The sequence below is a fragment of the Falco rusticolus genome, chromosome 9 (genome assembly GCF_015220075.1).
Source record: "Falco rusticolus isolate bFalRus1 chromosome 9, bFalRus1.pri, whole genome shotgun sequence".
NCBI lineage: Eukaryota > Metazoa > Chordata > Aves > Falconiformes > Falconidae > Falco > Falco rusticolus.
This window is the reverse complement of record NC_051195.1, coordinates 44195781-44218907: the sequence shown is the minus strand read 5'-3', so window position 1 is coordinate 44218907 and position 23127 is coordinate 44195781. Positions and strand designations below refer to the sequence as shown.

Here is a 23127-nt window from a genome sequence, read left to right as displayed (position 1 = left end):
GGTGAAGATCTGAAAATAGGGTCTTGTTATTTGTCTGATGAATCGAGTTTGGTGCAAGAATTATGGTTACAAATGTTATTGAAAATGTTGCCTTTCACTTCTATGAATTTGTGGAGCACGTAGATGAAAATCATCTTCTCTTGGGCTGATGACCCGGAGTGAAGGGATCCACAAAAGCACTTTACTTCATGCTATTTTGTATCAAATCTGTTTCCTTGGTATTTGTAACTCTCTCTCATTCTGAATCCATTAGCAAGCCAGAGAAAAGAGATATAAGTAGATGTGAAAAATAAATTTTAATTCTAACTGTTCAGATATTTGCTTAGAGAAAATGTGATACAGTAACTTAATTATATTCTCAGATAACAAAGTTGTTGGCAAGTTGCACATATAATTTGATTCTTGGGCAGAACCAAAGTCCTTTACTCAGCTGACAAATAGGGTGCAAATGTGGAGTTCTCTGTGCAGTTAAGTGTTAGTGAATTGTGGCCAAGGAGAGTTACTAACTGAAGTTTGTGAATAATTTTGCATTGCTTAGAAATTGAGGCATTTGCCACTCAGACATAATTTGTGAAGAAAAAGATTAGATTAATCAAATATATCACTAAAGTATTTGTGCAGCTTATAAAGCATATCTTAGAATAAAGTGCAGGCAGAAGTACTTGGCAAGAGAGAGTTTGGTAGAAATAATACTCATAGTTACAAAGCCAATTTCAGCTAAGTCTCAAAGTGCATAGCATATATCTCAATTTTAAAGGGATTAGTTGATATTAAAAGGATTGAAAACCTCGTTTTGAACTCACAGGACTTTAGCCTGTGAGTTCAAAGTGAAAAGGATGGGGGAGTGTACAAACATAATTTGTAGAATTGAGTCTGAACACTTGAAAGCACTCAGTGCCCCTTTGATGGGTGGGTAGATGTCATTGCTTTGCAGAGGGGTAGAGAGCAGTGCGGAGATGTTAAGTGTCTATCTTTAAATCCCACCGCAGATCCATTGCAATCGAGAGTTTAAAGCCATCAATCCTGGTTTTTATTTTCTTACCATTATTGTAATAGGAATCCTAAGGTGGTATTCCTGACGAACGTTGTCCCACTAGCCTTTTGCAGCACTGCGCCTGGCTTCCAGCACCCGCAGTAGCCCTACCATGTACTTATGTTGTTCGCAGGATTCGGCGTCTGTTCCACTACATCGTCAACCTGCGCTACTTCGAGATGGTCATCCTCATAGTTATAGCCCTCAGCAGCATTGCCCTGGCTGCAGAAGACCCTGTCCAAGCCGAGTCACCGAGGAACGATGTAAGTACCAACCGACATGGCCAGAATAGTCGTCGTGCTTCTCCCAGCAGTTGTGCACGTGGCACATCCGTTCCCATCTCCAAAGGGTAGCATGGTGCATGGGCAAGTGAAAAACTGGAGCTTTCTTTAATGACATACTCAAAGTAGCTTGTTCCACTGTCCAAGGGCTCACAGTTCCTGTCCCCTTCTGCTGCTTCAACCACATCCAAGGTTGAGAACTTGGAGATCACCAGGTGTTTGGCTGGTGTGAGTTCCCTGGAAGGAGCCTACGCACCCTTCAGCAATGGGAGAGGCTTCCCCACTCATGAGGCAGGGTGGTCCTGCCATCCCCTGCTCCTGCCAAAGCAGGGCTGAGGAGGGAAAACCAACCATAGCTTTTTATCTTGGTGGGACATAGTAACAGTCTCCTAGAATTAGTAGCAAATTACTGATCCGTGGATGCCAAACCACACTCGGAGACGTTGCAGATGGGTGCCGTTATGAGCAGTAGTAGGAGTGTGCCATTTTACGTGACGGCATGCTGCCCAGGAGCGTTCGTGAAGTAGATAGCTGGGCATCTTTTTTTGAGCACATTCACATGGGGACATTGGCACAGAGCTGGTTACAGTTACATGACGACTGAAAGTCTACGGAACTGAAGATGAAGTATAGAAATTGCAGTATGCAGTTGCCTAATTTTGGACTCTTCTCAGTGTAGATAGTTGTAGGATGTGAATATTGTGATATTTATATTGAGTTCACATCCATTCACTATGTATAACCATATGAATCTGTGATAGGTGTATCCCATCCACAGAATTATGTTAAGATTTAGAGATCTATAGATATTTAATGGACTGGTATTGCAGTTACCAGGATGTGCGCTGAGGAGTCTGTGTTCATCCAACCCCTTAAATTAAGGAACTGAACTGCTCCAGAGCACAGGTCGTCAGACTGGGTCAGAGCAGGAATTGCCTGGCCTGGCCTCCTGCTTCTGGACGTGGTCAGTACTAGCGTTTTGCAGAGGAGGATCCACAAACCCCTGTGTCTGTATCCATAATGAGCTGAAGAAGCTACAAGCAATCTCTCTTCCTCATCCTTAATAACTGTGGAAGCAGTTTTACAAAAAAGGATTTTATCACTCTCTTAAACTCCCAAGGTCTTTAATAATACTATCATCAGCTACAGCAGAAGAGAAACCCAGGCTGCTACACAGATGCTGGCAAACAAGCTCTTTAGGAAAAAAATATTCAAATATTTCAATTTGAAATATCTGTTTAGCCTTATTAAACCTGCCATATATGCAGGTGCACTGGAGCAACCCATGGGCATGCACCCTGCAGTCTGGCAAGGGCTGGAAAAAATGCCGCTGTTTAAATCAGATGATTCAAGTTTGTGCTTAAGCTATTTGAAAGCCTCCCATCAGATGCTATTTACCCATTGTAGCAAATAGACCATTGCTAGAATAGACTTTTTACTCTTCGCTTAAGTGCAGATTATTGCAGTGTGTAGTCTCCCCCTAACATGCATTTCTTTTCCCCACTTAGGCTCTGAAATACTTGGATTATATATTTACTGGTGTCTTTACCTTTGAGATGGTGATCAAGGTAAGAATTTTTCCAAGCAGAAAGGTTCACCTCTTTTGGATTTACACTCATCTACTTGAGGGAAGCTGTAGGAAGAGGGTGGAGCACGCAGGGGCTCCCAGGGAGGTGGTGATGATGGGAAGCTTTAACTCAGGAACAGCCAGTGCAACAACAGATGCCTTTCTGTAGGGGCTCTTCTATTTTCTTTAATCTCACATTTTATGGAGGAAAATAAGTATATCTTTAGTAGCTGTGGTTGTGTAAGAGGATAAGAAGAATGCAGAAGAACGATGCAGAAATGCCCGTGTGTGGCTAAGGACCTGGGAGCTGTTAGACATTACTGAGACACGTCTGATTCTTCCCTTTTCCTTTGATGCTGGTCAGGAATATTAATAGCAACTGATTCTTGGTCTGTCATGTCACGAAAAGCTGAGGTTTTATCTTTTTACTTCACTTAGTAAGGTGATAGGTTTTGCTAAGACTGTGGACAGTAACTTTGCAGAAAGCACAATTCTCATGAAGTCAGGATTCATTCTTAGGGTGACGATGGAGTTAGTTATTACTGTCAGAGCAAGATGCAGAAGAGAAGCAGAATAAAAATCAGATTTTCCCTGGTTTGCTCAGTAGAGGGATTTGAAGCGAGGTGAGGAAAGTAACGTTATGTGGGCAGTTGTAGAGCTCTCAGAAAAACAGATCAAATGTCTAGCATGGATCTGGAGACTCAGCTGTAGATCTTGAGCAGCACTGTAAGGAGAGACTCAGCCCCATGCAGAAGCCAGCTGGGCTGCCGCGCTGAGCAGCATCCTTCAGCAAGCGCTGGCAGGCAGGTGTCTGACTGTTGCGTTTGGCTGTGGGTCTCCCCATCCCCGCTTTGTGTTTGGTTGTGTAATATCCTGGGCCAGTTGTTAATTCCTACTAATCTGGTAGGATTGGGGTAGAATAAAATTAAACTATGTGGACGTTTCACACGCAGACTGCTGTTCCATGAAATAATGCATGTCTGTACGAAGATTGCTATGCAGCAGTTAGTGCTCTTGTCTCTTGTGCTTTTGGTTATGGTTTATTGACTTCAGCTTTGCTTTTGATGGAGCTCTCTGGGCCTCTTAGAGCTAAGCACTTTGACTAATCATCTGGATGTTGCCCCGCTGCTGTGAAGCCCTGAAGAAGAGTTTGTGAAGGGTCATTTGATCGAGGACATTCCTCTGTGCTTCAGTAGCATTGATTCGGTACTTGTTTTAATAAAACTCTTTCTTTTCATGTGTTTCCTCTGAAGATGATTGACTTGGGGCTGTTACTCCACCCTGGCTCCTACTTCCGTGACCTGTGGAATATCCTGGACTTCATTGTGGTCAGTGGGGCCTTAGTGGCATTTGCCTTCTCGTAAGTACATTTTCCTTCATATCTGAATTTTGAGGAAATAAGTTGCAGAGGAGGCAGGACCCTGGCCTATAGAGCTTGTTGAAGTGTAGTGTTTGTGGCTCTGTTTCTCAGTGAAATGTTCAGTTTCTGCCGTTTATCATCTCATGGCTCTGGGGGAAGAAAAAAAAATCCCTAAATTTGTGTTGAGGAATCTCTCGAAAATTCTCTCAGCTTTAGGTTGAGGCCATTCACTGCTCTTGCAGACATTAAGCCAAGATTTGTGTGGCTGTATCTTTTCTAGGATATACTGTAACGGCCTGTGGCAGTCCAGTGTTTTCAGGCAATTGTTTTAAAAATTGTTCTTGCTATGAAAAAATAGTTGATGAAATCAGCTGATAACTCAGTGAACTCTTTACAAAGCATTATTTCTGGAGTCACAGATCTTTCTGGTTGATATACCTTCGGTATTTCTCTCTCCTCCTCCTCTCTCATTCAGCTTACTTGTATTTCCAGAGAGTTTAACTTCTAGGGCTAATTGCTCCCTCCCACAAACACAGCTCTCTATTTTTGACATTAAATAATGTTTCATGTTCTTCTCTAACGTCATGGAGGATTTTGAGTGAGAGACACAGAAGAATTGCTTTTTTAAAATGAAGATTAACTTTTCATTTGAGCTTTTTCTCTCAGAAGAGACCAGAGGAAGAGCAATGCAGGTTTTTCAGAACTTAGGGAGCTCAGAGTTGGATGATGGAAAGAAATTTTCCACGTGTAGTTCTGGGCCACAGAATAATTGTATTGCAAATATTTTCCCAAGAAATTCTAGGAGATGCCCTGGAAACAGGCTAGAGGACTTGGCCAGTTTAATCTTCTGCTAAATAAGCCTTGAGTAATTACAGTGCACATTTACCAGCCCATGCCCAAACTCCACTCACCTGTTTGTTGACATGATGATTACAGAAGGCAAAGAAATTGTTTTACTTGCTAATGGGAATTAGCAGCGCTTTACTTGCTAATGAGAAAAAGCATTCACCTTTGTCAAGGAACTGCAGAAGCGTGTCTAGTGTATTTTAGACTGACAGTCATTTTTAGGCAGACAGCCATATCCATTGCTCCTTTTTATGTGCTCTGCTGATGAAAAATGCTGCCACGTCCCTTGCAGCACAAAAAGTTACTGGGACCTTTCTGGTGAGGTTGGCCTGGAATATTTCTCAAGGCTTTTTCATGTTCTGAGGTGGCAAAATCCCTTTCACAATAAGGCTGGAAGATTTGCATTTTAGATCTTCTATTCTTCATAGAAAATGTTGGACAAAACAAGTGAGAGCTAATTTGCCCAAGGAGCGGATAGACAGAAGGAGAGGGGATTGACATGCTGGCACGATTTTGGACCAGTTGAGGAGTGGCAGGTGGTGATATTGGGATCTGGGCGCTCTGTGCCAAATCCTACACCAAAGAATTGTTTAGATCTTGGAGAAAGTCATGTCCAATACAAGTTTTCCAAAAGGACGCTCCCCTCCCCTTGTTAAAGACACTGTCCCTATTTATTAGAAATTTGGTTTTCAGAGAAGCTGAGGGCTCTGTTGGAAGCAAGATTGTCTTGAGATGGAATTGCTGGTCTGGTCTGGTGAATGTCTTGCTTATCTAAAATTTGACATCCAAAACTAGGCTGCTTTTTAAGCTTGACTAGACATGTGTGTGGCTTAGTTTCCCTGCACAGGAGCTGTATTAGGGTAACATCTTTCAGAACTGGATATGGTCAAGGCTGAGTTAAGCAAAAAATTACTAAAAAAGAAGTTTAGCAAGTTAACGGAGGTCCTCGGAATTGAAGAGAGGTATGAAAGTAAAATATTATTCATCACAAGTATTGCTTTGCAAAAAAGTATTACCCAAGCCTGCGGTTCACTGAGAATTTCCCATTTTCATTAAGAATTCAAACTTTCAAGGCAGGCTGTGAGAAGGGGCATTTTGTGAGCCCTTCGGAGCAACTCCGTGTGCCGTGAGAACAAACACCAGAGTCTGCCTTTAAAGAATCTTCTCTTTGAACAAGATTTTCTTTTGGACGAGTTATGAACGAAAATGAGTAATATTTAATCTTTCTGAGTCTTTCAGTGCTCAGGTTTTCTGTTGCTCACATTGGGCCATGAATATCTAACAGCACCTCATCAGCCTCTAAATAAATTACTTGTACATTCCCTGACTGTGCTTCATAATAGTGTGCCCCAAGCTGCTTCTATTTTACATGCTCTTTGAGTAAGTATTGAGCAGGGATTTGCAGAAAGCGAATGCGTAAAACCTGCCTGCCTATTTACTGTCTCCCAGATTAAAGTGAGTCAAGCCTATTTCTGAGACCTGGAAAAATTTGAATTTCTTTTGTAATTTTTATTATGACTGTAACCTCTGCTACATGCCCGTGTTGCGGCAGGCAGGGAGTGCTGACGTCCAATTCAGAGAATACTTGCGGTATCTCTGGTCTAATCTGAGAGCTGGCAATCCAGTCGTTGGGAGGAGATGATTTGCTCTCTGTTCCCACTAGTCCAGTTATGAATACTAACAAGTCTCAGACCGCTGAGATGAAAATTGGGTAGATAGTCATGTCCCTAGCTCAGCTGCCTTGTTTGGGTAAGCCAGACAGACGCACCCAGCCTGCTGAACCTGGATAATCCTGAAAGCAAGCTCTTGGAGAATAAACTCTCTAATCTTTGTTGTTTAGTTAGTGGGATTTTTCTAGCAAACACTACAGTCCTGTCACTCATCATCAGTGTCACTGTAAAAATGTATTTAATGTAGCTGTTACTGGTTACTGTTTGCAAGAATACACAATTGCCACTCAGTGGGTGTGATTTAATTCATGCATGTTCTTGACCTCATTGGTGTCCAGTGAAGATGATGTGAATCAACTTCTTGCTGAACAGACATGTCACTGAAAACCTTGGAAAATCAGAGCCCCCTGAAAGTCTTCTATTTGGAATACTGCAGCAGCCTATATTTGTTTAGGCGTACAACGTGTTATCAGCTGTTGCTGCAAGGTTCACAAAATCCATCTCAGCCTCTCAAACTAGCTATCAGCCTACTTTCTGCCTGTAGCTCTTTAGAAGCTATTTTGTGCTTGACTGTAGTTCAAAAAAATAAAACAAAATGTAAAACATGGCCCCCAGTGAGATGCTACAAATATTAATAACATTGATGATGATGATGATAAAATAATGCCTTCCATTTAGCAATGTATGTCAAAGAGAAATTCCTTTCTTTTGCTAGAGATAAACACGCCACAAACATACAGACATGTTTTGGTCTTTAGGGAAATAGGAGAGGAGCTTAAAGCAAACTAGCAAATTTATCAACATTTATCAGCCCCAGGTGTAAAAAGTACTTGCTTAATAGAAACAGCTGATGAATAGCAGCGCAGAGATTGCCTTTTTGCATTTTAAACAACAGAAAGGCGCTGGAGGTGCACGTAATTTCACACTGCTCTTTGAAAGACCAAACAGCAGTTGCCAAACAGTCCAGGTTATTGCCTCCCAAAGTACTGGAGGGATGAAGGTGTGTTTGCCCTGTCAGCTGAGGGGCTGATGCGCCATGGGGGGGGGTGTGGGTATGTGCTGCAGAGCCGGTTTGTTGCTTCCTTGCTTGTTTTTACGAACATTGAGTTGGTGGGTGTGGGACAGGGATTGGGAGTATCTGCCAGCACATATCCGTGTGCACGGGGTGCACTGTATAGCCTTATGTTTCTGTTTGTCATTGACTCTGCTCTTTCTTTGTCTTCCTCTTGCTGGAATCTCTCTCTAGGAGTTTCATGGGGTAATATGTTATTCCTGTCTCTTGCTGCACCGTTATGCCTGTCACACATGTGTGCACACACTCGCCACTGTGGAAACAAACCATGTTACACCCATTGCATCGACTCCTTTGTCCCTTTATTACTCATTATTCAGTGAAATGTATTTTCCCTTAACAATCCTCATTCATCCCAGTTTTCTTTAAGCAGAGGACAGAAGCAGACTAGAAAGCTAAGTAGACCAGAGAGTCTTGACTAGAGTCAGAAACCACGATAAGCAGATATATTTGTACTGAAAAGATTTGAGGGGATGACTTGGTGGGTATATTGTTAGTGTGTGAATAGTAATCCATGAAAATCCTCATAACTTGGTTTAAAGAAGCTGTTTTATTCAGAGGATTGCACCTCTAAACTATGTTAGCAGTGCTGGAAGCATCAGGACTAATTTCCTGCAGCCTGGGCAGCAAGACCCAGCTGGGATTCAGGCTGTCCACCTCTGACACTGGGGAAAAGTCTTTGGCATGAAAACAGAGTATAGAGAGCTTTTTGTGAGGTTGGCAGGGGCGATTTGTAAAGGAGGTAGAAAAAGTATTTAAGCACCTGCAAGGAGGTGGCAGTTTTGTTGTCCATGCAACTCCACTTCGGGGACAGCGGGGGAGGCAGAGCTGCAGGGTCTCACGCCACAGTCCCGAGCCTGGGTGGGCTCCTGTGCAGCAGGTAACCCAGGCAGGTGCTGAAAAGGATGCACAGAACAGTGTTTGGTGTGGTCCGGGAAACCGGGTACTTGTTTCTTGCTTCTATCTAGGAAACCAGATTGTTTAGTCCCTGGGAGAGGGTGACTTTGTGCTTGGGCAGAGTTCTGTGACCTCCTTTACTCTGCGTGGAGGAATTCACTTGCCACCCTGGGGATTTCAGGTGATGACAGGAGGCAGCGACTCCGCCTTACACTCAATATTTGATGACCTGTCTCTAAGAGGCCCATGTTACATGAAATCAGAGCTGTCGGCAGGAGCAACAGAAACAAGAAGCTTCCATTTTAAAGAACTATTAATTTTTTAAAGGATCGTTTATTTATTAAAGCGAAAAGGGCCATGCAAAGCTCTTTTTAAATATTGTTAATGTTTTAAATAAATGAGCAGCAAACCGCCCCAGAAAAAAACAGGACTGGACTAATGCAACCAGAATTGACCTAATGCGATTTTTTTCTTGGCAGTGTTCTTTTTTTTTTTTTTTTTTTTTTTCAAAGTCCATGGGCTTCTTTTCACTGTCTGCCTGTATCCTGCTTGCTCTCCTGAATTTTGTAGTTGTTATTCTGCAGTCACCTAAGATCTTGTCCTTCCATAACAATTTATTTTTGTTATGAGGAATGTTCTGGTCAAATGTGTACTAGTATACAACTTCTGACTGAATCCTAGTTCCATCTGGACCTTTTATTTTGTGGGGCATCTGGATTTGTGTTAGAGTGGTGTAAAAACCACTCTTGGCAGAGGGGTTCTTAAAAGCACTGGAAAAAACCCTTAAGATTTTATTTGAAAGGCTGAGATAGTTGCAGAAGATCCATTTAATTAAAATGCAATTTGCATCACTCTAGCAGGAACCTTACTGTGACAAGAAATCAGTATGCTTTTTCAGGATTCTCTATATGACTTAGATCATAAATCCCATTAACATTTAATTGGCTCATGCTCTTTATTTGCTTAGGTGCCTGAAAGGAAAAGAAAATAAAATCAACCCTTCTTAGCGTCCTTCGTTCAGGCAGAAGGAATGTTGTAAGATTGGAGCTGTCTGCCCTTCACCTCCAAGCTCTCAGCACAGTCATCCGCACGCCTCCCCGTGCGAGGGAGAACCAGCTGCTTCTCTCATAGACCCAGGAGGAAGGATTTGCTCTACCCCACGTATTCACTAGTCCCCACTAGGTCTGTTTAATCTTCCTAGGAATATTAAGTCCACAGAGGTTGTTGCTTCAGGCTTGGAGCCGGACCTGAGCTAGGTCCTTCGGTGCCAAAAAGTGTCTTCGTTCTTTGTCTTTAAGTTCCCTTCCAGGGGGGCTTGTTAGTGCAGTTGTGATTTAGTGCAAATGCATGGCAGCGTGGTGAGTAGGTGTTTAGGTCTCCTGGAAGCAGGAGTACTGGAAGACACTATGCAGAAATATCCTGTGGTTCTGCTTGAACCCAGGTGTGAGGGCTGCTGAGGTTTATTAGTTCAGTTGCTACCTGCCAGTGTCCGTGCTGCTAAACCAGGCTGTGTGTGTTAGTCTGCAAACCAGAAATGTGGACACAGATCATCAAAATTGAATAGTTCTGGGCCAAGGTATCCCGCCTCTTTCTTTCTCCTACTGCTCCAACCACATGCCCCTTAACACTCTCACCTTCACTCTTCTCTCGCCCCTACCTTCCTCAGCTCCTGCCTCTTTGCCCTGGCTTCTTCATCCAGCTAAACCCCAAAGAGCTGGGCAACAAGGATCAACCCCAGCCATTTGCTTGGCCTTTAGTGGGGAGGGGGCAGAGGGAGCAGCAGAGGCAGCCAAGGTGATGGGCTTGTGCTGGGTGACCATCAGCCATGGGGACAGGTTTGCTGGCCAAGCCAGGTGGTACCTCCTTTCCAGCAACCTACTGCCCCTTCTACCTCCCTCCTGCCACTGACTGTCCTCCTCAAGAGGCTGAACAAAGAGTTTTGCAGCCAGGGCATTGCTAAGGGTCAGACAAAGCTGCCTGGGGAGCAGGGCAGCTCCAGCTTGGCTGGCTCAGCTGGAGGCTGTGGTGACCAGGAGATGGCTGTGGTGACCAGGAGATGGCTGTGGTGGCTGTGGCAGGCTCGGTACTTGCCTGGGAGCTGGTGATTTGAAAGCAAGTATGTGAAGGCAGATATGGGCCAGATCTTCAGTTGTGCTAAAACCTGAAGAGAAAGCCAGTAAAAGCTACGCTGACAGTGTCTGCTTCATCTCAGCCAGATTAAAAGGTCTTTAATGAGAATCAAAAAATGATTTCTTTTAAATATATAATAGTTACTTTGTGGCATTAAATCGGTGCTGTAACTCTGTGAGCATTAGCTCAATCACCTGGATTTACAGCCACCGGTCGGGATCCATCTGTGACTGATTTAAATGGCCCTAAAGCAGCCCTGAAAGGGAGAGGACAGGTAAATTTCCATCCTGTTCCCACCCTCCTCCATTTCTATTAAACATGTGCAAAGGCAACTTGCGTTCAACGTGTAAGTCATAAGATGACACAACCCACGGCCCTCCAAAAATTCCTTGTGTCTCACTGCTTATTGCATTTCAGGACAACTGCAGTGACTGGTAGTTGGAGGATGAGACAGGAATGTGTATTTCTAGGTTGCAGATTCCAGTCCGGTGTTAGTATTGAGTAGTACGGCATTCGTACTGAGTTATTAGTCTTTGAGAAGTGGATAGATTGTAAAAAGATGCCTTCCAGGGCTGAGCAAGGTCAGCCAGCCATGAAACTGGGTGGTTTCTTCCGCTCTTGGTGCTTACCCCTTAGCATAGTGTGTGGGGCTGGCTGCTAGCAGGGTGGGGGGAGATTTGCAGCCCCCTGCCTGCACATACCTCTTGGGTTACTAGCATTTCTATTGCTTTCCTATTGGAGAAGAGAAATATTTAGCAAACTGGAGGAGCATAGAATAGGTATATCAGCATCTGTTCAACATGTTACTCATTCACACCTGTGTTACTTCAATATGGTCTCAGACTCAAACCTATAGTAATGAATAAAACTCCGTTAAAGATTTTCATCCCATTTTTCACTTCATATGAAATGAAAGAGAATGTCATTGTTTTGCTGTTGGGTTGGAGGAAGATGTAACTGTGTCTTTTTTGTTTGTTTTGGAAGTGCACGAGGAAAGGACCCTTGTCCTTCCCATAAAAACCTCTTAATGGTAACAAGAGGAACCATCTCAAGTCTTGCACTCAGTTTTAACAAAAACTAAAACCAAAATGTGACTTACAGCACCTGCATGCGTAAGTGGGAGGTTGCCCTAGCACTGTTCCAGGCATGTAATATGCCGTCATATTACATGTTCCTGCATGGGTTTGGTAGCATGTCTTCCAAGAGAGACTCAAGGATGAGGGTACAGGCATGGAGTGGCTCTGGTCCCCAGGAGAGCTCTGTCCCTCACCATGAAGGCTTCAGTTCCCTCTGGTTACTATCTGCTTGTCTAGACACAACATCCCTGCCAGAGAAGTGCAAGAAGCACACAGAGAAACACCCTCCTGTCTCACCTAGGTGCCTCGCGGTAAGGCGAGCCAAGTGTGACTTTCTCACTTCTCCTGCCTGGGGCTGGGGTGAACATGCTAAGCCTCCTCTCCTGGTGGCTGCAGCCAAGGCGTGCTGCTCCCTGGCTTGGACCGTTGCCTGGGTGGGGATTCGGGGCAGGAAGGTCACCAGTCCCTGGGTGATGCCCAGTGAGTATCTGTGAAGCGAGTGAAGGCTGGAGAGCATGTGTGACTGAACGCTGCAAGGACACAGCCTTCCTCCTGTGTGGTGATGAACATGTCTCAAGTGGGCATTCATCCGCGGTCCTCACTAGTGTCTGCATCTGTGGTGAGGATGACACCCAAACCCTGTAAAAAATAACAACCCCAAAACGATTCCACAGCCAAAACCACCCTGGGTACCTATAGATATTCTAGCTGGTGACCTACAGACCAAACTATTCGCTCTGTTGTTCTTGTGCCTTTTATCACTTGCAGAGGAACCAAAGGCAAGGACATCAACACAATCAAGTCGCTGCGAGTTCTGCGAGTCCTAAGACCGCTGAAGACCATTAAACGGCTGCCAAAACTAAAGGTTAGAGCATAACCACAAATCTTTCTTTCTCTGGAGTTTTGCAACTGATCTCAGTGGATGCTGATTGACTAAGCTTCATCCAAGTTATTTCTGTTCCTTTTCTTTTGTTGCAATTGATCTCTTTGCCAGATTTATAAAAATAGCTGTGCAGATGTTTAGCAAATGTGAAACACTTATTTCTTTTGCAAATATTGTGTGCAATATTATGAATTACTATGAATCCACATTAAAATCAAACTTCTAAAAAAAGAGAAGAAAAAAATGCAAGTAAATTAAATTACAGTTTGTAAATGTGACGCTCTTCGAAATTATATAGGAGAAAATAGGTTTTGGAATGTTTGATTTTCCCTAGAGAACTTCACGTGAGTATTGCAAGATTTTCCACAGTCAGCCCAGAGAGAAATGTCATTTTTGCATGAGGACTTTTAATCTGTTCATCTCTTCTGTTAAAGAATATGTAGTGTGGGGCTTGATAGCAGTACCCTTTCATCTCTAGAATACTAAGTTAGGAAGTAAAATGCACCTAATGGCCTGTGGTTAGTTATTCAGCACCGTTTCACAAACGCTTTGAGATACAGCCAGCTCCCGGAAGCAGAGAATGGAAGGAGTAAAAAATTTCATCATTTCTGAGTTTTGGGAACTCCTGAATACCTACTGTAGCATGTCTTCATGTGTCATCACTGCTTGCAGGCTCTTTTTCTGTGAGAGATGGGGCGAAAAAGTGATGCGTGCTTTTGCAATGGTGAAACTGTCTGATGATTCCCATTTTCACACAGTGGCATGTAAAGGTCAGGGTCAGCTGTTATATAGATTTGCTTTTGTTCTTGCCCCCAATCCACGCTTAAATATTTTTGTTTTTATGCACTTCTATGCCTACTAAATTCACCTCAGAAAGGAAGGAACAGTTATGTTGAACAATGTAGAAAAGGGTCTTTCTTTGTTTAGAAATTTGGAATGTGCAGCTATTGGGTCATAAACCAGCCAACAGTAGCTCAGTCCTGCAGCAGGATGCTGAGCACGCTTTTTAAGTGAATGTCTTCCTTATTTTCAGGCCATTTTAGGGAGTAATTTTACCACTTCTGAAGACGTATTCAGAAATTTTTGTGTGAAGCAGAAGTCATATTCATGTGATCTGTGGACTGGACTGTGTTCAGTATGGGGCCCCTCGCTACAAGAGGGATGTAGCGATGCTGGAGCGTGTCTGGAGCCGGGCAATGGGGAAGAGGCTGGGGCACAAGTGTTATGGGGAGCAGCTGAGGGAACTGGGGGTGTTTAGGCTGGAGAAAAGGAGGCTTGGGGGGGACCTTATTGCTCTATACAGCTCCCTGACGGGGGCTGTAAACAGGGGGGGTCGGTCTCTTCTCCCAAGTAGCAAGCAACAGGACAAGGGGAAACGGCCTCAAGTTGCACCAGAGGAGGTTTAGGTTGAATATTAGGGAAAAAATTCTTCACTGAAAGGGTTGTCAAGCACTGGAACAGGCTTCCCAGGGACATGGTGGAGTCACCGTCCCTGGAAGTGTTTAAAAGACACCTAGATGCGATGCTGAGGGACATGGTTTAGTGGTAGGATGGGCAGTCCTGGGTTAACCGTTGGATCCGATGGTCTTAAAGGTCTTTTCCAACCTGAATGATTCTATGATTCCACAACTAAGTCTTCAAAATTATCTCAGTTTTTTCTCCTGGATGTGGTCTTGTGTGCAACAATCAGCAAAATTGGTAGGGTGATTAGAGATATTTCCAGTGTTTTAATTCAGGATTTCTGGGTTGCATTAGGAGTGTAACTTTCTGAATTATTCACTTCCATTCAGAGAAACAGGAACAGTATTGTACAAATCCCATGCTTGGGCAGTAAGACTGCTCAATTTCTATTATTATGACAAACTTCTCAGACTAAAATTAAACTGCAAATTACTTGTAGCAATGAATCAGTGACAAATAACCAAATAATAAATGTATTTGAGAAGGTCTTTGTTAGAGAGTCACATATGCTGACTGAATTAGTCAGACTTAATCTTTATAGAAAGTTCATTAGAAAAGTATTATTTGAAGCATTTTGTTGTTTTGTATCTGGTGTATTTTCCTGATTATTCAAACAGTTCAAATAACAGTCAATGAATAATATATTTGATGAGTTTTTACTTATCGACTGGGAGTTAATTAAACGTGAGTAATTTTTTCATTTCATAATTGGCCATGGAAATATTTGCTCAGGACTAATATTCATCTCAGCAAGCTGTGATTGTCTTTATAAATTGTATGAGCAGCACCAGAAAATTCAGTGGCACAGCCAAACTCACTGAGAAAGCAGGAGATGTAGAAAGCCGGAGTTAATTCTCACGGTTGGAGCATGACTCTTGGTCAAACCCTTGGTGTGCAAGTCGATGAGACCACCTATGGGTTGTAGGTTGGGTAATTGCTCCCGAGTGTATTTAGATGCTAGATGCCAAGATGTTAGATGCACTTTTCTTTCAACCCCTTAGCCTTGTTCTCCTCCATCCCCAGGCTGTCTTTGACTGTGTGGTGAATTCCCTGAAGAACGTCCTCAATATCCTCATAGTTTACATGCTCTTCATGTTCATTTTTGCTGTCATTGCGGTGCAGCTCTTCAAAGGCAGGTTCTTCTACTGCACCGATGAATCAAAGGAGCTGGAGAAGGACTGCAGGTACGTCCAGGGGCAGGGGCTGTGGCAGGGGCTGTGGCAGGGGGAGCCTGGCTTTCCTCCAGCAGCAGCTCCCCAACTCTCCCAAAGCTGCATCAGTCAAACCTGCATCAGCTGCATCCCAAACCTGCTGAGCTTGATGAGTCTCCTGTAAGTAAGAGCCGTGTTTCAGCATAGTTACCCTAGAGGTGAATTTTCCCTTTTGTTGTTTTAATACCTGCGTTGTTCCTGGCTCTGATCTAGCAAATGCTTACCCGAACACTTAACACTTAACGATGCAGGGGAGCAGCCGCCTTTCCCAGGGAGGGCTAGGTGTGATTTTAAGGTAAAGGTTTTTTGAAGGGATGGTGTGACTTCTCTTTCTACCTGCTGCCTTGATTCTTAGGGCTTATATGAATTAGAAAAACATAATGAATAAATAATCAGAAGTGAGTTGGTAGGCAGTTAAATAGCTCCTAATTAGCTAGAAAAGGGGACAGTATCTGAAGATCTTAAGAGCCCTGTCATGCTTTGTCCTTCCCGGCAGCCTGTCGAGGTGTATTACTCACCACAACATGCATCTTTCTCACTTGGCTTTTCTCTCGGCACCCAAAGCACCTCCTCAGCACTGCCCAGGGCTGCCCACCTCACCCGCCTCCTGCTGCCTTGCAGGCGCAGGGCATGCCCCCCCGTGGGACCCCACGCACACAGCAGCCGCAGGGGCTGTTGCTGCAGTTCTCCCTTGCAATCAAGCAGATGTGTTACAGAAAGGAAGGTGAAATTACAGAAAAGGGTATGTTGGAGGGGAACTCTCCAGGTGCCAGGTCCCTTGGCCCCTCAAAGCAGGACCCATTTAGAAGTTAAATCCAACCTGAAGTAGGAGCCAGAGACTTCTCTCCATCCAGCAGCCCTGTATTTTGTGGGGTCAAACAATCTGGGGGCCAGCTTGCCGTTAATTGCTGGCTTTGCCTAATGAATGAATACCCTGATTACAATTTCTTTCGTTTCTAGATCTCAGGTCCAGTTCCTGCGGCTCAAAATGGCTCACAAAATGGACTTTAACTTCTGTTACAAACCTAGGGGCTGTCTTTTCATTTGCCTTTAATACACAGCACAGTCGGACTCTGCTACTGGGGCTCCTCGATGCTCCTCAGTGAGTCATATGAAATGGCTGATTTGGTTTAATTTTCTCATTTGGTTTGAATCTCTGTTTTTCCTAGGGGTCAGTACCTCGATTATGAAAAAAATGAGGTGGAGGCACAGCCCAGGGAATGGAAAAAATACGAGTTCCACTATGACAACGTGCTCTGGGCTCTGCTCACGCTCTTCACTGTCTCCACAGGCGAAGGGTGGCCAACGTGAGTACATGGGACTTGGCAGGGTCAGTGACCATGGAGGTAATGGCAGTTTCCACAGCTCTGAGGGACGCATAAACAGCAGGCAACCTGTGAAATAAGGATAGTCTTTTATCAGCTAAGCTTTTGCTTTTCCTTGTGTGATTATTGGGTGAATCAGCAGGCAGGGCTCGCTCTGCGGGTTTTTTTGACGTTCCTCTGAGCTTGCACAGGGATGCTTAGGCAGTTTGCAGTACTTAGTTGCTTGCTTGCTCCAGGCTTTTGGACTTGCACACCTTTCTCAGGTGTAAAATTGATAATGGTAATGTAAGAAAATTAGGGGGAAAAGTATTGTGACCTATGCTGAAAGTATGCTGGGTATGGCAGTCCCAAAATTATATTTACTGTTCAGCATATGACTTTATTTTGGTACACTTTTCTGCTGGGACACGTGGAGTACAATTCATGGTCAGGGTTTCTCCATGGCAGGGTCTTCCCTGTTCTTCACGTTCAACTGTTTCATAAAATAAAGAGTAAAACATACAGCATCAGTCTTCCTTTTCCAGTCCCTCACTGTGTTCCCCTACTTGGAGATCATCAGTCCCTTTCTTTTCCCACCCTTTACTTCATCCCTGTTGACCAAAGAAGAGAAGCCAGATCTAACTGTATCCTCTCTCCTTGGCCGGGGGATCAGTGGATCTGTATGTAGCAAATCTCCATCATTCTGCAGAATGGTGAAAGCTGAAAGGGTTTATCTAAAAATATCCTCAAGGAAAACTTCTTCCCAGCCATAAAGATGGGAGCGAGTTTGACCTGAGCATATGTGGAAAACCCTCCACACAAGTGAAGGCCAGTGAGTGACTGTCAGGGTGTCATCGGTGCTTCACACTGATTTCATTGACTTTTCTTCTCTCTTTGCGCTTGATTGCAGCGTGCTGAAGCACTCAGTGGATGCTACCTACGAGGAACAGGGTCCCAGCCCTGGCTACCGAATGGAAATGTCGATCTTTTACGTGGTGTATTTTGTTGTCTTCCCTTTTTTCTTTGTGAACATCTTTGTGGCGTTAATCATCATCACCTTCCAAGAGCAAGGAGATAAAGTGATGTCAGAGTGCAGCCTCGAGAAAAACGAGGTACCCACGTCTTCTGAATCCAGAGCTAGCACCTGGGGGCTCAGAGCACCTCGATACCGGTGGAAGCCCACTCCTCATCCTTCCCATGCCGTGGGGGGCTTTGGAGCAGTTGTTACCTGAGGGTGTGTGGTGTAGAAACCAAAAAAATTACAGACTTTTTCAGCTTGTGCATAAAACCAAAACCAGGCAGAGCCCCTCAATGCTTCACATTAGTAAGCACTGTCACAAGTCCCCATGGACCACACCTCCGCTTCCAAGTGAAGATTGGCTTGCATGTCAGCTCAAGCATGTAGGTGTGAAAGGAGACAAATCTTCGGCCTTTTAGAGGCCAGGCATCAGATATCAAACTGAACTGCAACAGCTACAGCTCACCAAAGGAAAGCTCCTCTCACCAGGCTGGTTTTGTGCCTGGCTGAGATGATGTCCTCCTGACATGCCATGGGAAGAGTGTAGGACCAGAGCTAGCAAGTATAAGGCTTTTCTTTAATGCCCTAGCCAATACCATCATTTTCAGCTCAGGAGTCTCCCAAGTTGGATGTGATTTTTCTTTAGTTAGGGGTGTCTGTGTATCTTTCTTCCATGGATGTAACCAGTTTCCACCTGAACCCATGCAGATTTTTAGCATCTGCAACATCCTTCATCCGGGGTCCCACAGCCTCAATGACCTGTCGTGCGAAGAACCATCTCTTTTCATTTATTTTGAAACTGGATCCTAATTTTTCATGAAAAGAGATGACTTTTTAACCAGTTATTAATTAGTGCATTGTTTGTCTATATGAACAAAAAGTCCAAAATAAAGCAGAATGTTTAGAGATGCTTTACCCACATTATTTTTCAACTGAGCAGAAAGTGTTTGTGCAGTAATTTAAGATTGAATTCTTATCTAAATCCAAGATGAGAAAATGTTCCAGAATCAAAACTTCTTGTGGGTAGAAACCAATATTTAACGCAGTTTTATACCCATAATAATGTGGACAGAAACAGCCAACTAAGGGAGTCTTTGGGAGTTCACCCAGCAATATTTGTTGGATAATTTATTAGTTGAGTTCCATTCACATTCTATGAAATGTTATTAGCTGTACAGGTTTTGCTATGTGTGAGAACATACCTGAGTTTCATGATACTTTTTTTAAAACACAGATAACATCTTTACCAGTCCTCCAGTTTCTACAATTACGTATCAGGAGGGAATTAGCAGTGTTTGCTGAAGTGAGCCTGTGGATTTAAAACTCCCTTTCCCAAGTGGGATGGGATCGGGACCTACTGGGAGCTGGACTGGGATGGAAGGCTGTCTCTTAGGATTGGAGGGGGCCGTAGGGGTGCTGTGAGGTTTAACATTTCAGCAAGTGTCCAGCAGTAAGCACAATTTGGGGACCCTGCACTGCATTTTAGAGTAGTCACTACTCGCAGGGTGTGTGAGAAACACTTAGAAATACCATCCTCCACTAAATGCTCTGCTCACTCTCCCAACAATATCCTGACTGATAGAGACTGCCAGCCCTTTTTTTTTGTATTCTTTTCATCCCATTTTTGTTTTGTAGAGGGCCTGCATAGACTTCGCCATAAGTGCCAAGCCACTGACCCGCTACATGCCTCAGAACAAGCAATCTTTTCAGTACAAGATGTGGAAATTTGTGGTGTCCCCTCCCTTTGAGTATTTTATCATGGTCATGATTGCACTCAATACCATTGTCCTAATGATGAAGGTTAGTGGGTTGTTACTGAATGTTTGCAATTTTGGGCCAGTGAATACTGGAGTTTGCTTTGTACTCTTGACCTGAGAGCTGGGGGGGGGGGGGGGGCACGCGGATCGGCAGGAGCAACCACCACTTCTCGTTTGCTTGATGTCGTTTTTAGATGCCTTGTGGGGTTCCTTCAGTCCCCAAAGCGAGGTGGTTTAGTTGTGATGAGATACTGAGAATGGGATTTCCCTGCACAGTGCTGGTCTGGCTCGTACCCCTTTCAGCATGTGGCCAGTGGGATGGGAACTGGGCTCTGCAGGTCCTGAGCTCCCAGCTCAACCTGGGCTTCGTGCTGTGAAGCAGGGACACTTCTTGGGGATGCTCAAAATCCAGCCACGCCAGGGAAACTACTCGAACATGCAGTAGCATTGAGCTTTCTGGGATGTAATTCACAGGGCTTAGGAGGAACAGGTGCAGGTAGTGGTGGATGATATGGTGGGTGATCTCCCCTCCCATCCTTTGCCTAATTTAGACTATCTTCATAGTCAAGGGGTCACCATATTCTCAGGGTCTGCTGGAAGGAAACACAGTTCTGCACTTGTCCTCTGTTTTTGTAAATGACCTTTTTCCCTCTTGGTCCATGTTGTGCTTACAGGGAGATGTACACCAGCAACAGTCCCCGAGTCCTGGGGTGATGTTTGCTGCCCCATTAGGATAGCGTGTAGGCAACAGTGTGCTGCTGGAGTGGCACAAATAACTGGGTTGTAAACCCACTAAAATGAGCAGGAGCCTTGCAGTCAGCAAGTCAGCTGGGAAGGTTTTGTTCTGTAAATGATCTTCCAGTAACAGCGTTTCTTCCATCCTGATTTAGTTCTATGATGCTCCAGAAGCATATGAAGAAATGTTGAAATGCCTGAATATTGTCTTTACATCCATGTTTTCAATGGAATGTGTGCTGAAGATCATTGCCTTTGGTGTGCTGGTATGTGCCTTCCTCGCTTACTTTCAACTGTTTCCTCTCTACATGAAATGCTTGTATTTCATGACACGCGTTTAAAAACAAGCAAACAAAAAACCCCCTGTGTTGCAAAAAGAAAATAACCCCTGGATGTCTCTATCCCCCTTGTGTTTTCATTTGGCAGAATTATTTCCGAGATGCCTGGAATGTCTTTGATTTTGTAACAGTGTTGGGAAGTATTACTGATATTTTAGTAACAGAGATTGCGGTAAGTACAGTTTGATCGATTCTCTTCATTTACAAACAAAGCTGTACCCTGTCAGGATATTGCACCTTCTCCCTACCAGCCTCGTTCCCTAAAGCTGCCTCCAGGACTCATCATGTGATGAAGTCCTCGGGTGACCTGGCAACCTGTTCCCATTAGCTCTACTCTTTCCACAGAGATGAGCACAGCTGTCTGCCCCAAAGACTCTGGTGCAAAAAGCTCTGATGAGAACAACAGTGCTGGTGACCCTGCCAGGAAGCAGTGTCTCCTCATTCCTCCAGCGACTCGAACCCTGAGCCGGTTTTGCCTATTAATGGAAAAATCCTGTTGAATTTAATAGAGGGAAAAGTTCAAAAGGAATCTGTTGAAGATTGCTGGTCTGTGGTGTGAGGTGCTTTACAGGGCACACACACACCTCTGTCCCTTGGGGCTCCTGCCCAACCATGGTCACGGGGCAGAGTGAAGGCGATGAGAGGAGTGAGAAGTGGAGAGGTGATGGGAAGGTAGAAACAGCCAGAAACTCCTCAGCCTGCATAGTCTGGATTAGGGTAACACAGTGCATTTTTTGTTAAGTGCACAAAAGCTTTCTGGGGTGATTATTAAAACAAGCAAGCAACTTTACCATAGGATTTGTTGGCCAGCCCTACAATGGCTGCTGTCTCCCTGCTAAGAAGTCCTGTAGATTACACAAGTGTACAAACTTGCCATTAAATTCTAGAGGATTTTTCCATAAGGGCATAAATGTCTGATGCAAGCCTTGACAACCTGATATTATCCAATTTATAAATTGCTCCTCTCCTCTCCCAATGCATGTTTTAGCTGATAATGCTGTATCTGTATGTGATGAATTTGAACTTTACCATATTTTTTTTTCTCAGTCCCTGGGATTTGTTTATAGAACTGTTTTGTGTGTGCTAAGAACTATGCTCCCCAGACTTCTTTACAGGACATTCAGCTGATGGTGAAGACTATATTACTGTTTCTAACAAAATACATCATTACCTGATCTCCTTAGTAAAAAAAAGCAGACAAACCCTCAAAGTTTTGCTCCCCACACAAACTGTGTTGATTTAACTGTTGGTGAATCCTATCTCATAGACTTTGGATTACCTTTTGTTTCCAATGCACAGCTTACAGCCAGGGTAAAGTTACTCGGACCAAACAGAAGGTCTAACTAACACTTCTCCAGGTGTTTAGGAGATTTATTGCACTGTGGGCAGGCACTGGCTGCTTGCCTCCACTCCCTCTGTTGTGGGACACTCTTTCTTGCCAGACTCAGGTACCCGAACTCTTGTCTTGGTTTGAAAATTAGTGAAAAATTTTGCAAGTCAGCCACAGGCAGAGTCCTATGCTCCTCTTCCACCCCTCTTCTGACCACTGTCACTGGGAGGAAGCAGCACAGCCACCTTGCACGTGGTAAGGGAGCCTGTGGTCTCACAGAGATTGGTATCTTCTCTTCAAGAAGGTGTCTCCTTCACAACCCCAAGCTCACATGCTTCTTATTAAACCCCTTCTTTGTACAGCTATTTTGCAGGTAGAGAGCAGCCATCAGTGTTGCCCGGTCCCTGCTGGGCAGGTAGCGGTCCTTGCTTGGTTAACAGCCCATTGCCTCTCCCTCCAGCTCCCACGGGGGTGGGCCAGCCTCGGGGAGCGTGGCTGGCACCTGGGGCATTGCCTACAGAGCCATCGGGTTGGGCTGTGCTACATCACTGCATTAACAACCAAGTCACAGCGCAGTCGGGGCTGTACATGCATGTCCCCAGCTCATTGGAAACAGCAGCTGTCCCTCGACACTGCTGGCCAGCCATCGGGGGTAGGAGGGTTTGTGTGTGGGGAGAGGTCCCCCTTCCTTCTTCTGGTCCTTGGGCTGGAGAGTAGATGTTCTCCCAGACACCCTTGTGCGAGTTGGCAGGCACCGGAGCGATAACCTCGTGGGTGCTGGGGGTGATGGCGTCACCCTCCCACTCTGCAGTAATTTCTCTGGTTTCCAGCATCAAAGATAGCAGCAATTTGGGGATGCCTTTGAAAAGTAGTGTGAAATACCTCTAAAACCTATAAACTACAGTAGGGCCAAGCTCCCAAGCACCAATACACCTTCCCATTGTCCTCCCAGGTGGCAATGGGGAGAGGCTTTTGGTTTATGAGAAACTAGATCTATTAAGTCAAACCTTAGAGAGGACTTTCTAATGTAGTCCAATACCTTTCCCTAGGCGTTTATTCAGTACAAAGCTGCTCACAAATATGTCTTTAATATAAAAGCTATATATCCCACAGCACCACTCCAGCCCCTGACTTCTTGGTCCTCTGTCTCAGTCTACA

General features: G+C 44.4%; 1 protein-coding gene across 1 annotated transcript in view; it reads left to right on the top strand.

Moving 5' to 3' along the window:
- The window catches only part of CACNA1B (calcium voltage-gated channel subunit alpha1 B), a 300338-nt gene that overhangs the window by 225288 nt on the left and 51923 nt on the right, over nucleotides 1–23127 (top strand). Inside the window, exons 23-32 of the mRNA XM_037399979.1 lie at nucleotides 1167–1296; nucleotides 2823–2882; nucleotides 4135–4241; nucleotides 12701–12797; nucleotides 15300–15460; nucleotides 16657–16794; nucleotides 17702–17903; nucleotides 19445–19609; nucleotides 20457–20567; nucleotides 20728–20811. Of these exons, the coding sequence (XP_037255876.1) occupies nucleotides 1167–1296; nucleotides 2823–2882; nucleotides 4135–4241; nucleotides 12701–12797; nucleotides 15300–15460; nucleotides 16657–16794; nucleotides 17702–17903; nucleotides 19445–19609; nucleotides 20457–20567; nucleotides 20728–20811 (1255 nt within the window). The remainder of the gene's footprint in view (nucleotides 1–1166; nucleotides 1297–2822; nucleotides 2883–4134; nucleotides 4242–12700; nucleotides 12798–15299; nucleotides 15461–16656; nucleotides 16795–17701; nucleotides 17904–19444; nucleotides 19610–20456; nucleotides 20568–20727; nucleotides 20812–23127) is intronic.